The sequence below is a fragment of the Lepisma saccharinum genome, chromosome 9, assembly GCF_977018435.1.
Source record: "Lepisma saccharinum chromosome 9, izLepSacc3.1, whole genome shotgun sequence".
NCBI classification, from domain to species: Eukaryota; Metazoa; Arthropoda; class Insecta; order Zygentoma; family Lepismatidae; genus Lepisma; species Lepisma saccharinum.
The window spans coordinates 83,365,110-83,377,893 of NC_139237.1; the positions used below are offsets into that span (position 1 = coordinate 83,365,110).

Here is a 12,784-nt window from a genome sequence, read left to right on the forward strand (position 1 = left end):
CGGTAGCCACTGCCACCATCCTCGTTGGAATTTGTTGTGCGGTTGCTTGGAACGTTTCTGCTGATTCTTCCTAAATCGCCTCTAAGTCTGTATGTGACATCTGCTGTTCACTGGTGTTAATTGCTGCAATAAAGGAAGCCAGGTATGATGTGCCTGACCATTATCTATGCTGAGTTCATGGTTGTAGTGCATGGTTGCATATGTTTCTTTGATTTTTGTGTCTTATGAGAGTGTGTGCTTTGTATTTGACATGTACTTTTTTGATTTGAATGCGAGTGCAAGGCTCATTACATCGGCAGATCCATCAGTGAGAGAATTCAGCAGCACCTATCAAATGCAAAAACTGCCCAACCCAACACCAGACTTGCAAAGCATATCAAATTCCACAACCATAAAATCAAAAAGTACATGTCAAATACAAAGCACACACTCTCATACACACAAAAATCAAAGAAACACACGCCATCATGCACTACAACCATGAACTCAACATAGATAGTGGTCAGGCACACCACGCCTGGCTTCCTTTAATGCAGCAATTAACACAGGTAAACAGTAGACGACACATACACAGACATACAGGCGACAACAGCACACCTAGTGGGGATTTAGGAAGATACGCGCCAAGCAACCACACAATGAATTCCAACGAGGATGGTGGCAGTGGCTACTGAAATGAATAGAAAATTACTTAAAATAGCTTTGCAGAAAACTTGAGTACCTGCATTATCTATTATCGCATCTCTCATTCCCGTAGTATGAACCAATATCTTCAGTGAAAAGAAATCAATTAATAGTTAAAAACGTAACTAATTACAAAACATACAGACAGGGAAGATGGCTCATCTGACTGCAGATGTGAGACATGCAGTTCTTTGAATGTAATATGGAAAATTATGTTCGTCATTTGGATGTCAGGGAAGTTATCAGTACAGGTGCATGTGACAGTGGCAGAACTGCAAAAATACAAGTGAACAGAGGATGCTATTACAATATTGCAATCTATAAACGAAATCATAACAGATGTCAAGAATTTAAATCTTTCATGACTTTTCATATTATTACTAACAATGTATTTTACCTATTTATATTATTAATTCTAGATGTCCAGATGAACCCAATTAGTATAAGCAGGTCGGTGTTATATGAATAGAATCAAGGCAGTTCTTGCAGGGGAGAGAAGAATCATACAGTTCTGCAGAATTTGTTGATACAGCGGAACATAGATTTCACGTTTTTCAGGGGACCATGCTGAAAAACTTAAAATGCAGGATAATGTAAAATTGAGGCTTTTTTTTTTTGTAGAATTTCAAATTCCTAGGTTCTATAATTTATAAACAGTGTCTATTTTTCTTTCTGGTGCTATGTGAAGATACACTGTACCAGGACTTTTTTTTTTATGTTGGGTATAAACAAAATTAAATGCCTACAAATGCATGATCATGTCGAGTAGACCAAAGTAGCTATAATGATAAAGTGTAAGCAATTTTTATTATATACATGTCTCACAATAACAAAAAAAAAAAAAAAAAAAAAAAAAAAAAAGAATGAGAATGCTCCTTGAAAAAAAATATATTTTTTTTACAAATTCTGGCCTATTTTAAATTGCAATACTGAGACAGTATTTATGCATTGATTAATTAAAAATTACCTGAAAATTATTAAAATGTAAATAGGGTGTTTAGAACCATTGGCTTTCAAATTTCAAAAGAAAGTGAGAACTGGTTATCAATAACTTGGACACTGAATTATTTGTAATATACGAGGCACATGTAAAAAAAAAAAAAAGGGCCGATAATTTTTTACTTGGGATTGGCAACATTGACGAAGCTGAACGTGCACGGAAGCATGCTTTAGCATTCGGTGCCTGAAACAGAGGTATATTTCTCAGTGTGGAGGTGCATACGTGCGAGTAGCAGGAAGTTGAAACGGCTGCTGTAATATAAAATCCTGCCATATGCGAGGCGAGATTGGTGATTCGATTTCTCAACACAAAAGGACTGAGTGCAGCTGACATTAATCGGGAATTGTGTGCCATTTACAGACCAACAGTAATGAGTGAAGGAAAGGTAAGACAATGGTGTCGTGCTTTTTGGGTAGGATGTCCAAATGTTCATGACGACAAGCAGAGCATCAGGCCTAGTGTTCAGATGAACGTCTTTGTGCAACGTGTTGAGAAAGTGAGATCCAATCGCTGTTTCACCATTACTGATCTAGGCACTGAGTTTCCTGAAGTGTCCGATAAAACATTGAACCGAATTGTAACGGACAATCTGTGTTATCACAAACTGTGTGCGAGGTGGGTGCCAAAAATGTTGACAAACACTCACAAAGATGAAAGAATGAAATCGGCACATGATTTTTTGGCCTGCTGAGAGAAAAATGGGGATGACTTGTTTCCTCAGATAGTGACAGGAGAAGAAACCTGGTCACTGGTGAGTCGAAGCAGCAATCCATGCAATGGTGTCCCTCTGGTTCACCGAAACCGAAGAAATTCAAGCAAACACCATCACATCGCAAAATCATGGCAACCGTGTTTTGGGACCTAAAAGGTGTAATCCTCGTAGAATTCCTGGAACCAGGACGAACCATCACAACAGATGTGTATTGCCAAACACTGTCTAATCTGCAACGTGTCATCCAAAACCAGCTAAGAGGAATGTTACGGTCTGGAATTCTGATTATTCACGACAATGCCTGCTTACACACTGTTGCGACAATTCAAAAATTCCAATGGGAACATTTTAATCACCCACCATACAGTCCTGATCTTGCCCCAAGTGACTACTTTCTGTTTCTTCATCTCAGAAAGTGGCTTGCTTCGCAACGTTTCGATGATAGTGAAGTTCTCAAGACATAAGTTCTCGACTGGCTGAGATCCCAGGTGGCAGATTTCTTTCCACGCAGAGGGTCTACGTAAACTTGTTCCACAGTACCAAAAATGCTTGGAGCGTCATGGTGACTATGTAGAAAAATAGCTGGGGTATGTACTTCTATAGCATCAAAATAGCTTGATTTTATTCTCTGTAGTAACTAGGGCTAGGATTTTGATGACCTTAAAATTGCCAAAAAAATACCTTTAAAAAATGCATTTATGACTTAATAAATGCAAGAAAACGCCCTATAAACTTAGAAAAAATGACCTAAAAATTCTGAAATATTTGTAAAACAAATTTATAAACTACCAAGAGAAATTACAAGTTAACATTACAGTATCTATCACCTGTAAGAAAGTTCACTTTTTGTCATCTTTTACACTTGTAAGTACCGAGTTGCAGTACACAATGAAAATCATATGAACATTTTCAAAAGTGAATGATTGTCGGTTTTTGGACAAGAGAACCTTGTACACGGAAAAACTTCCCTCGACTTCCACCGACAGAAGAGGAGCGTACTTGAAATGAACAATAGCACTTGCTGTTAAGTCACTTTCAATTCCATAGAATGCAAATTGCTTCTCTGACAAAATGTCCGATACAGAGCACAAAACTTTGTACCACTTGTTTTAAAAATAATCTGTCTGGCGACAATATATTTACTGATAGGGGGCGAAATCACATTGAGCTGAATTGTTACAAAACAGTTTGTGTCCTGCACAGAATTTCTTTGTTTCTTCAAACAGTCATTCAGAACTGCATTGAAGGCAATGAGACGAGAGTTGGGAACATCTCTCCTTCAAAGGGTTATATTTGCATGTATGCCCCTTCTTTCACCAAAATGTAGAAAAATGCATAAAATAACTATCAAAAGTTCCAAAAATAACAAACGGTTTAAAAAGTTTAAAAAACGCCCTTTACTTCACAAAGGGTCAAAAAATGCAAAAATAAAAAGCCCTAACAAAGGCATCCCAATTAATTCACTTGCATGTAAAACACATTTCTATCTACTTATGCAATGTTTCTGCTTTATCAAAAAAAAGATGCATTTGCATCAAAATTCTAGCCCTAGTAATAACCAATCGGCCCTTTTTTTGACATGCCCCTTGTATAACTATAATATATTTACCAGGTGGTTGTGGATCCTTGAATTCCTCAAATCTTCTGTTTCCTTCTGAACGAGGTCGGTTGCCAAAAGCACCAGGACCAGCTCCAGGACCGGGACCAGCACCAGCACCACCGCTGCCACCACCAGCCCCTCTGTTCCATTCCCTATCCCGTTCTTCAAAATGGCCGTAACTACCACGATTACCACGTTGTTCGGCAAACCCTCGACCTCCTCGGCTTCCACGATCATTGAAGCCACCTGGAATGTAGACCTATCATAGCAGCAATCCTGATTAAGAAATACAATATATACCAGCTAAAGTAACAAACTAGTCGCCGCAATGGAAATCTTTACATTTGAGCGCAATTGATATCTTTACATTGTTATCACGCATGCCAACTGTGTCATTGTTATACTTCGAAATAAACAAAGTGAGAGGGGTCTATAATCTTGTGAATGTTCAGTGAGTTGTGGTTATGCATTGGCAAACAGTCTTTACAAGGGAACTAGAGAAGGAGGAGTCCCGGTTGTGGCATCTGGTGCAAACAATTTCTCTGTGTTACAGAAGTATGCAGTTTCGCCATTTCATTGTTTCTGCTTAAGAAGACAATGGGGAGGAAGAAAAGACTCGTGCCTTGACTTTGCTTCAACAAGGTATGTCTGCGATTCATGTTGCAGCTGATTTGCAAGTTTCGAGGCAGGTGTTTACGACCTTAAAAAACCAGCTGCATGTCTACCACTTGGTGTGGTAACACCTAAACTGAAAGTAGCTGAAAGTAGCCTCTGGGCGTACCAGAAAAATGTTGCCACGAACCGACAAGATTTTGAAACTTGAAGTTATATCAAATCCATCGATTACGGCTGCTCAGTTGAAGAAGCAGCATCCAGTCCTGCTAAGTGATGTATCCATCTGCACAACACAACATCGACTACAGAAAGCTCGTCGTGCTGCCAAGAAACTGCTTGTAACCTCAACTATGAAGTCGAAAAGGCTGAATTTCTGCATAAAATACGGACACCGGACATCAAAAGACTCGCAAAATGTAATGTTTTCTGGTTAGATCAGTATCAAAAATTGTGAGAAGACTGAAAAATGTGTTGCGGTATGATCCGAGGTACACTGTTAAACATCCGGCTAGTGTGATGGTATGGGGTGCATTCAGTGGTACTTATGGTAACGATGGACTATATTTTCTCTCCAAGAACGTAACCACGATCATGAATGTTGGTTCTTTATGCATGATGGTGCACCATCTGACAGGAAGAAATCGGTTAAAAAGTGGTTGAATGACAACAACATACCAGTTCTTGAATGGCCTGGTAACTCACCTGACTAAAACCTAGGGGCATTGAATTTTCGCGATGTGCGAAATCGCGAAATGTGAAAAAAAGATTCAATTTTGAACATTCTACACGTAACTACACCCCCAATGATGAAATATGCATGAGTTTTATTCGCGAAGTAATGCAAAATGTATGCTTTTCCACGAAATGAACGCTTTTTCGCGAAATAAAGGTGAAATATCATCAAATTAAGTAGAAAACACGCAAAAACCCGCAATCGAGGTTGTGCGCGCAAACTGTCGATTTGTAACTAAACGTTTGCCTAAAGTTTCCTAACACTAGCAGCTGAAGAACGTTTTATCTTCAATCACATCAGGAAGACGCTGCAAATTGGGATTTCCCATGCACATAATCTCAGTTCGAAAACTTCGTTCCTTGTCAAGCTGCATTCCTTTCTTCCCCCAAATGTCTACTCAACTTCCAGTTTCATTGAACTTGCTAGCTGTAGCAGCGATAAGATTAGTCTGTTCCCGCAGATCAAGGGAAACAATGGTGTCATTGGTGTTCAGTCATGAATGAATTTTGTTTATCATCATGTGATTTTTAACATGTGTTTATGTATGTGCAGTAGTGATTATTTTATTTGTTGGACAGCAAGGATATCCTACAAATACATACAATGAATAAATCACTGGAGATATGCAACTTAGAAATGAAGTGATTTTGTGTTGATGTTTTCTTTTTGGTTGGACCGCTAAGTACTTGTGCATGTGTACGTATATAAAAATGAAGTAGTTTATCAATTTATAGCTCTTTTGTATGTTGTTTCCTCTCATAATGAAAAAGTGTGTGCAATTTTTTTCTTCACCGCTGGTATATACTGCTGATCTAACATTTTATTTACCGCTCTCCTCAGTTTTTCTTTACCATAAATTTGTGTCCCTACTTAAACCCAATTGAGAATGCATGGAATCAATTAATGAAAGAGGTTCAAGTAAAATAACCATCTACTATCGCAGAGTTACAAGATCTGCTGCAGAAGTTGTGGGTAATAATGGACAAAACATATTTTGAAAATTTGGCAGATTCAATGCCCAGAAGAATACAAGAAGTTGTAGATGCTCGTGGAAACATGACAAAATATTGATAGTAAAAAAAAATGTGAAATTTTGAAAGCCACAAAACAAAGAAGAATCAGACTTTCCTTGTTTTTGTTGCTTTTCTTTTTTTACTTATGTAAAGATTTACATTGCGGCGACTGTACTTATTTTTAAGGCTGAATCGATACCCTTACCGATGCAGATATTCTTGCAGATTCTCACTTGTACAGAGGTTGGAAATTGTAATATAGGGATCTGAGTGATTCTTCAGTTGTAACAGGTCAAGTCGATAGGATCTGTGAGGAAATTGTCCAGATTCTTGTGGACATGTTACGTCAGCTATACAGGATGCCTCTTGACGACTGCAGGAATGATTTCTTAGGAAGGACCGTCATCATCGAGTCATAAACCCATTGCATCTCTTCAGCATATGTAAGTGCATCCTCTGTGCTATTCATCTCCATGATTAAATCTCTTGCAACTATGTATTTTATCCTCTATACCCTAGTTTCAAAATGTGTCATCTTTCCTGAGACACCCTTTATTAGGGTGTAAGTGTTGCATTCCAATTATAAGCATTAATTTACCAGAGTATTGCTTCAAAATATCCAATAATTACATCAGAAAATTAAAATACATCTTATGTAATCACAACATAGTTTTTTCTGCAGAATATTACAAAATAAATTGAAACCTCAAATTCTGCATAATTTCTAGTATAATTAGTCGCATGGCATTTTTGCAGACTCCGTGAAAGACCAAAATGCTGGAAAAGCATTGGCCGGTACTGGTAAATAAAATCCAGCCAATACTTTCCGATACGCATACATCAGCATCGGTATCGGCTCAGCCCTATTTTGCATAAAGCAAAAATAACAGCAGAGAGAAAATACTGGTAATAGACCAATATTTTTTTTTACCAATTCCAAAAAATAGATGACGTAAAATAAGATTGTAGCAAATCGGTATGAAAATGACAATATCACTATACACACGGACACATACATCTATGGTGCCAGCAAACACAAATATTTTTTGAACTTTTCTATTAAGAAAATAAATTGCAGATTTCGAAACCAGTTTTTTTTTTGTAACTTTAACTGTTCAAATCAATACATTCATTCTAATGTAAAACCTCTCGCTAATTAGGTTAAATCTGAAATGTTCTTATTGCAAAGAGGCAATGTACATTGTTGCACATGATCCTACATTCCTTATACATGGAATTTTTGTTTATATCATATGAACAATCATTATTTCAACTAGGGATGGACAAATCTGTATATACGATTATCCTAGATGTCTAGATATATGCATTAGCTGGGCAGTTTCATTGTTTATCCATTCCACATATTCCTTTATTAGTCATGCTCGTATTTCACTGTATGGATATCCTTCATCAAATCTGTACTATCCAGATAATCCAGCTATCCATTGAATCCAAAACACAAATCAGATAATTTGAAATCTAGATATCTGTTATCCAGATTTGGGACACCCCTAATATCAACACAGTTTCTGATTCCAGACTATTCTATAAACCACCATTGGCATTATTAAGTAATTCACTGGTTTCTACACTTAGTTATTACATAAATTTCCTCCTAGATCCAGTACAATATCGTTATGCACTTTAATTTTTGTGTTAATACTAGACCACCCACCACCAATTATTATACCGTCTCATACCTCTTTCACCCCTCTGCTGACGAAAATTGTCCCCATCTTCTCCTTTACATGAAAAAGAAAAGCAATTTTTGACAAGGATGCAAACAAACTGTAGTTCTATTTCCCCACTTAGCAAACGCCTAAATTTCCCTTGTACCAACTAGTATCTATAAGTATTGGTGTCAACAACTATTCATATCAGAAATGTGAAACTGACTGCACTTTATTCAAAATGTCTTCGCACACAGTTTGAACATTATCACCTTCAGTTTTGAATACAGTTCTGAAGAAAAAAAAACACAAAAAATTCATATTATTTCAGAATTTAGCACCATCACATCACACAGTTTGTTATTAAGTTAAATTGACATCCTTATTCTGGAAAAGGCACTGTGTGATGTCTAAATTTTTTTAAAAAAGTGTTTAATCAAGTTTTTTCCTAAATGAACATAGCTCCTGTGTTAGACTGACTTAAGTAAAAATGATGATAGACAGCGTACAAGGCCGAAGAGAATAAAAGTCCGAAATACTTATGAAGCTACTGGCTTGTCTACTTCTTCTAGAACATCCTTGATCTTCTTGGAAGCAAGATTTCTGGATCTCGAGAACACATAATTCCTTACAATATAGACATTTCTGTGCATTTGAAATGCCAACACTTTAAAATTCATGATGATGAATAAATAGAACTAGTTTGTGACAAATAATTTATACTCACATTGTAATATGAGTGCGTTACTGTACAATGTATAGGGAAATGGTGAATGGTACATTAAACTTGAAACTTCATTTTATCATTTCAGAAAAGAGTCATGGGCCCGGGCTTATCCAAGATGGTGCTGAACATGCACCACAAGTTATGGTTGCAGCGTGGGCAATTGCATACCAGAATGATTGTGAGCCGTGAACGCAGCTATGGACTTAAACTAAACACCAATTTGACGTAAGCAGTCGTTTACTTCACTTTACCATGGTCAAGGACAACAATGTTACGTTAAAATCACATCTCACCATGATCATTCTGGTATATATTTGCCCATGCTGCAACTGTAACACGGTGCTGCATATTCACAGGGTGACCACTGCAGGTCCATGATAAAATTCAAGTATAATTCCCAGTATTCAAAAGAAACATCCCAAAAATTTAAGGTCCAAGCAGATGTTTTTTGATATTTCAATCTTATGTATTACTGCCCCAAAAATTCTATTAAAATATTCTATTTACGGTGGAGAGTTTACATTTGCCATTTCACATACTCAGACTCTTAAAAACATTTAAAAATACAAGTCACAAGTGTTACGGGAAATACTAATCAATGGAAAATTGTATAAGAACTTCAAACTCAAATGTACCTAATGAACTTCAAGATATCTTTCAATAGTTTCAGTCTGTCAGATCGTTACTGTCTTTTGCAGAACAATCTAACTAAACGGATTGAGCGAATTCAGTTTTATTTTCCACGCAGCTTTCTTTCCCCTCCTCGATAAAAATAAACTGTGAAAAACTTGCCTTGGGGCATTTGTAAATGTATGAATTAATTTGGATTAATAAAAGTTGCAATTTTTCACGTCTGAGAAAAATTCACGCATAATTCCCGGAATTCAAGAAATTCCCGGTGAGTAGTCACCCTGATTCAGCACCATCTTGGCTAATGATGTAAGCTCAGGCATGTGGCACTTATCTGAAATGTAAAAAATAAAATTTCAAGTTTAAAGTACCATTCACCATCGTACAGTAACACACTACATTTACTTCAAACATGTAGTCATATTTACGACTCACCCTGTACATGAATAAAAAAAGATAGAACTGAAATATTATCTGCAGTTACGAAGTAATGGAATGTTGACTGCTTTCCCAAGGTGCTGGTACATACGTAAACCAGCTCGCCGCATGGTTCAGTTGTCACTCGACGTTAATGATGAAGCATTGTGATGGTTTGACAGATACACGATAAACGTGTCTACATTATACAAGCAATAATGTAGTTTCGAAAGTTAGAAAACTTACCACCAAAATCATCGTAACCTCTCCTATCTCCTGATCTCCCACCACGGAAACCACCTGGTGAGAAAAACAAGCTTCAAATTTGGGGTTTATAGATAACAAAATAGAAATATTACTTGCACAAAGAAAGTTTAACTTTTCACGCAACCTTATTTCTATACACAGTGCACAACTATCAAATGACAAAAAACATCTACTAATACAGGCACACACTGGTGGAGTAAATGGGCAACTCTCTGATAAGACACCTAAAAATCAACCACACTTCCCTATACAGTGTGTCCCAGAAAAAATATACCAATAAAGAATTTAAATAACTCAACAATCGTTAATGATAGAAATGTCAAATAACGTTTATTTGGAAGAGGGAAGAAAGGAATTTTTTTTACCACCAGAAGGGAAAAAATCGTAACATAATTAAGCGCATACGTGGCTTTGTTCATGAGTAGTCTGTACAATGGCGCCGTTTACTATTCGTCAGAAAGTTGAGTGCTGCTTTTGGTTTGCAGAATTGAAGTCTCCTGTAACTGTACAAAGAAGATTCCAGCAACAATATGGACAGGAAGCACCAGAACGTCATTACATTGTTAAATGGCATAAACAATTGCTGAAAACAGGGTCTTTGTTGAGGAAGAAAGGTAGTGGTCGGAAGCGTGTGAGCGAGGATAAAGTGGTTGCAGTTCAGGAAGCTTTCCAGATAAGCCCGCGTAAATCTGTGAGACGTGCTAGTTCTCAACTTCAAATTCCACGTTCTACTGTGCATGATATCGTACATAAAAGGTTAAGGCTTAGAACCTACAAGTTACAGCTTGTTCAGAAACTAAAGTGCAGTGATAAACCCGCTAAGTTTGATTATGCTAGTGAAGTGCTATCACGCATTGATGATGACAATGAATTCCTGACACGCGTAACATTTTCAGATGAGGCTACCTTCCACATTTCCGGAAAAGTGCATAGGCATAACTGTAGAATATGGGATGAGCAGAATCCCCAAGCAGTTATTGAACATGAACGCGACAGTCCAAAGTTGAATGTGTGGTGTGGTTTGACACGAGATTCCGTAATTGGGCCCTTTTTCTTTGAGGAAGTTACAGTTACAGGTGCAAGTTACCTGCAAATGTTGCAACAGTATGCTGTACCTCGTATACCTCATGGGTACATGTTTCAGCAGGATGGGGCCCCCCCACATTATGCCCGATGTGTTACTAACTTCCTTAATAACAATTTCGCTGGTAATTGGTCACCAGATTTGTCTCCTTTGGGGTTATGTGAAGACTATGGTTTACCAAACACCTGTGCAAGACCTCAATGATCACAGTGAAAGAATTATCGATGAATGTGGCTCCGTCACTTATCAAATTTTGAAGAACACTTGGATGGAGGTTGAGTACCGCCTTGATGTTTGTCGCGCCACCAAAGGAGCACACATTGAGATCTACTAAGGTGAAATTTTTTTCTTGTTCTTTGGTTAAAAAAATTCTATGATTTTCTCTTACAAATAAATGTTATTTGACATTTCTGTCGTTAACGATTGTTGAGTTATTTAAATTCTTTATTGGTATATTTTTTCTCGGACACACTGTACTACACCGCAGTAACTGCTTTTGAAGGCCAACGAGGCTCTGATGTCTGGACCCAAGGCCAGGATAATCCTCTGTGGAGTCACGTAGTCCTGTTCTTGTTATTATTTGGGCTAAGTGCCCCTTTACACCTTCAGCTTTTAATTAGAGTATGGTGCTTTTATCCTAGGAAATACTACAGTTTTTGGAATAGGAATCTATGCCTATTACTTACATGAAATTCAGAAATTTCATATTTCCGCATTGCACAATTTAATAGTCAAATCCTATTAATTTTGAAGATCCTCTGTCTTCACTAAGGGTACGGCATCTGGAGCAGAGATGGTACCACGTCACTGCTTTGTTTGTTCCCGGGTGGTGGTAGTTGCAATTTCTCCCGGTCAGCGGTGCTGGTGTGCGTATCCAGGTTTTCGTCGTCTGCTTTCTGTTGTCAGGTGGACCTGCTGGGTGGTGGTTGGGGGTTTGGGTCGTGCTGCTCGGTGCGGTGCAGTTTCTGTTGGATTTGGCATGGATGTACTGGGTGCCCAAACCTGGTTTCCTGTATACGGATGTGATGAATTTGTCTTGGTGTTGTTGGATGCTTAGGCCGAGAAAGATGAGGTGGCCATTTTCTTCCAACCACCCACCAAAACAGAAAGCTTGAGTATGGATAAACTTCTACAGAAGAGCCTTCACACTCAGCTGCACAGAAGACGACCTCCAAGATGAAATACCATGTGTAACCGAAATAGACCAAACAATGGTTACAACGAATGCCAGCTATCCATGTGGTGTGCAAAAGCAGAAGCCCAGCTCAGACACCGACAAGACAGTGATAACCAGAACAAAAATCCCAAACCCAAATGGGTCGCTTTTCCATACCACCCCACCGCATCAGGCAAATTCGCCAAGGCCCTCAAACCCTTTAACATCCGACTGGCACACAAACCCATATCCCAAATCGGAATAGCACTGCCCAACTTCAAGAGATACTACCTACCCAAACTTGCATCCCCTGGTGTCTACAATGCCACAACACCTACATTGGCAGATTGGCAGAACCATCCGCACTGTCCAAGGATGGATTAATGAACATGTGAAAGATGCCAAAAAACACACACCAAAATCAGGTCTTTCTCAACACCTCCACTCTACAAACCACACAATCGCCTCCGCATCCA

At 38.1% G+C, this 12,784-nt stretch overlaps 1 protein-coding gene across 2 annotated transcripts in view; it reads right to left on the reverse strand.

Annotated features, from left to right (window-relative positions):
- The window catches only part of LOC145992197 (eukaryotic translation initiation factor 4H-like), a 35,075-nt gene that overhangs the window by 12,147 nt on the left and 10,144 nt on the right, over positions 1-12,784 (reverse strand). The window contains exons 4-6 of one of the 2 annotated variants that reach the window (XM_083128520.1): positions 10,048-10,101; positions 8,058-8,099; positions 4,006-4,242 (exon numbers count right to left, since the gene is read on the reverse strand). In XM_083128520.1, coding sequence (XP_082984646.1) covers positions 4,006-4,242; positions 8,058-8,099; positions 10,048-10,101 — 333 coding nt within the window. The remainder of the gene's footprint in view (positions 1-4,005; positions 4,243-8,057; positions 8,100-10,047; positions 10,102-12,784) is intronic. The other variant, XM_083128522.1, reaches the window with a different exon arrangement.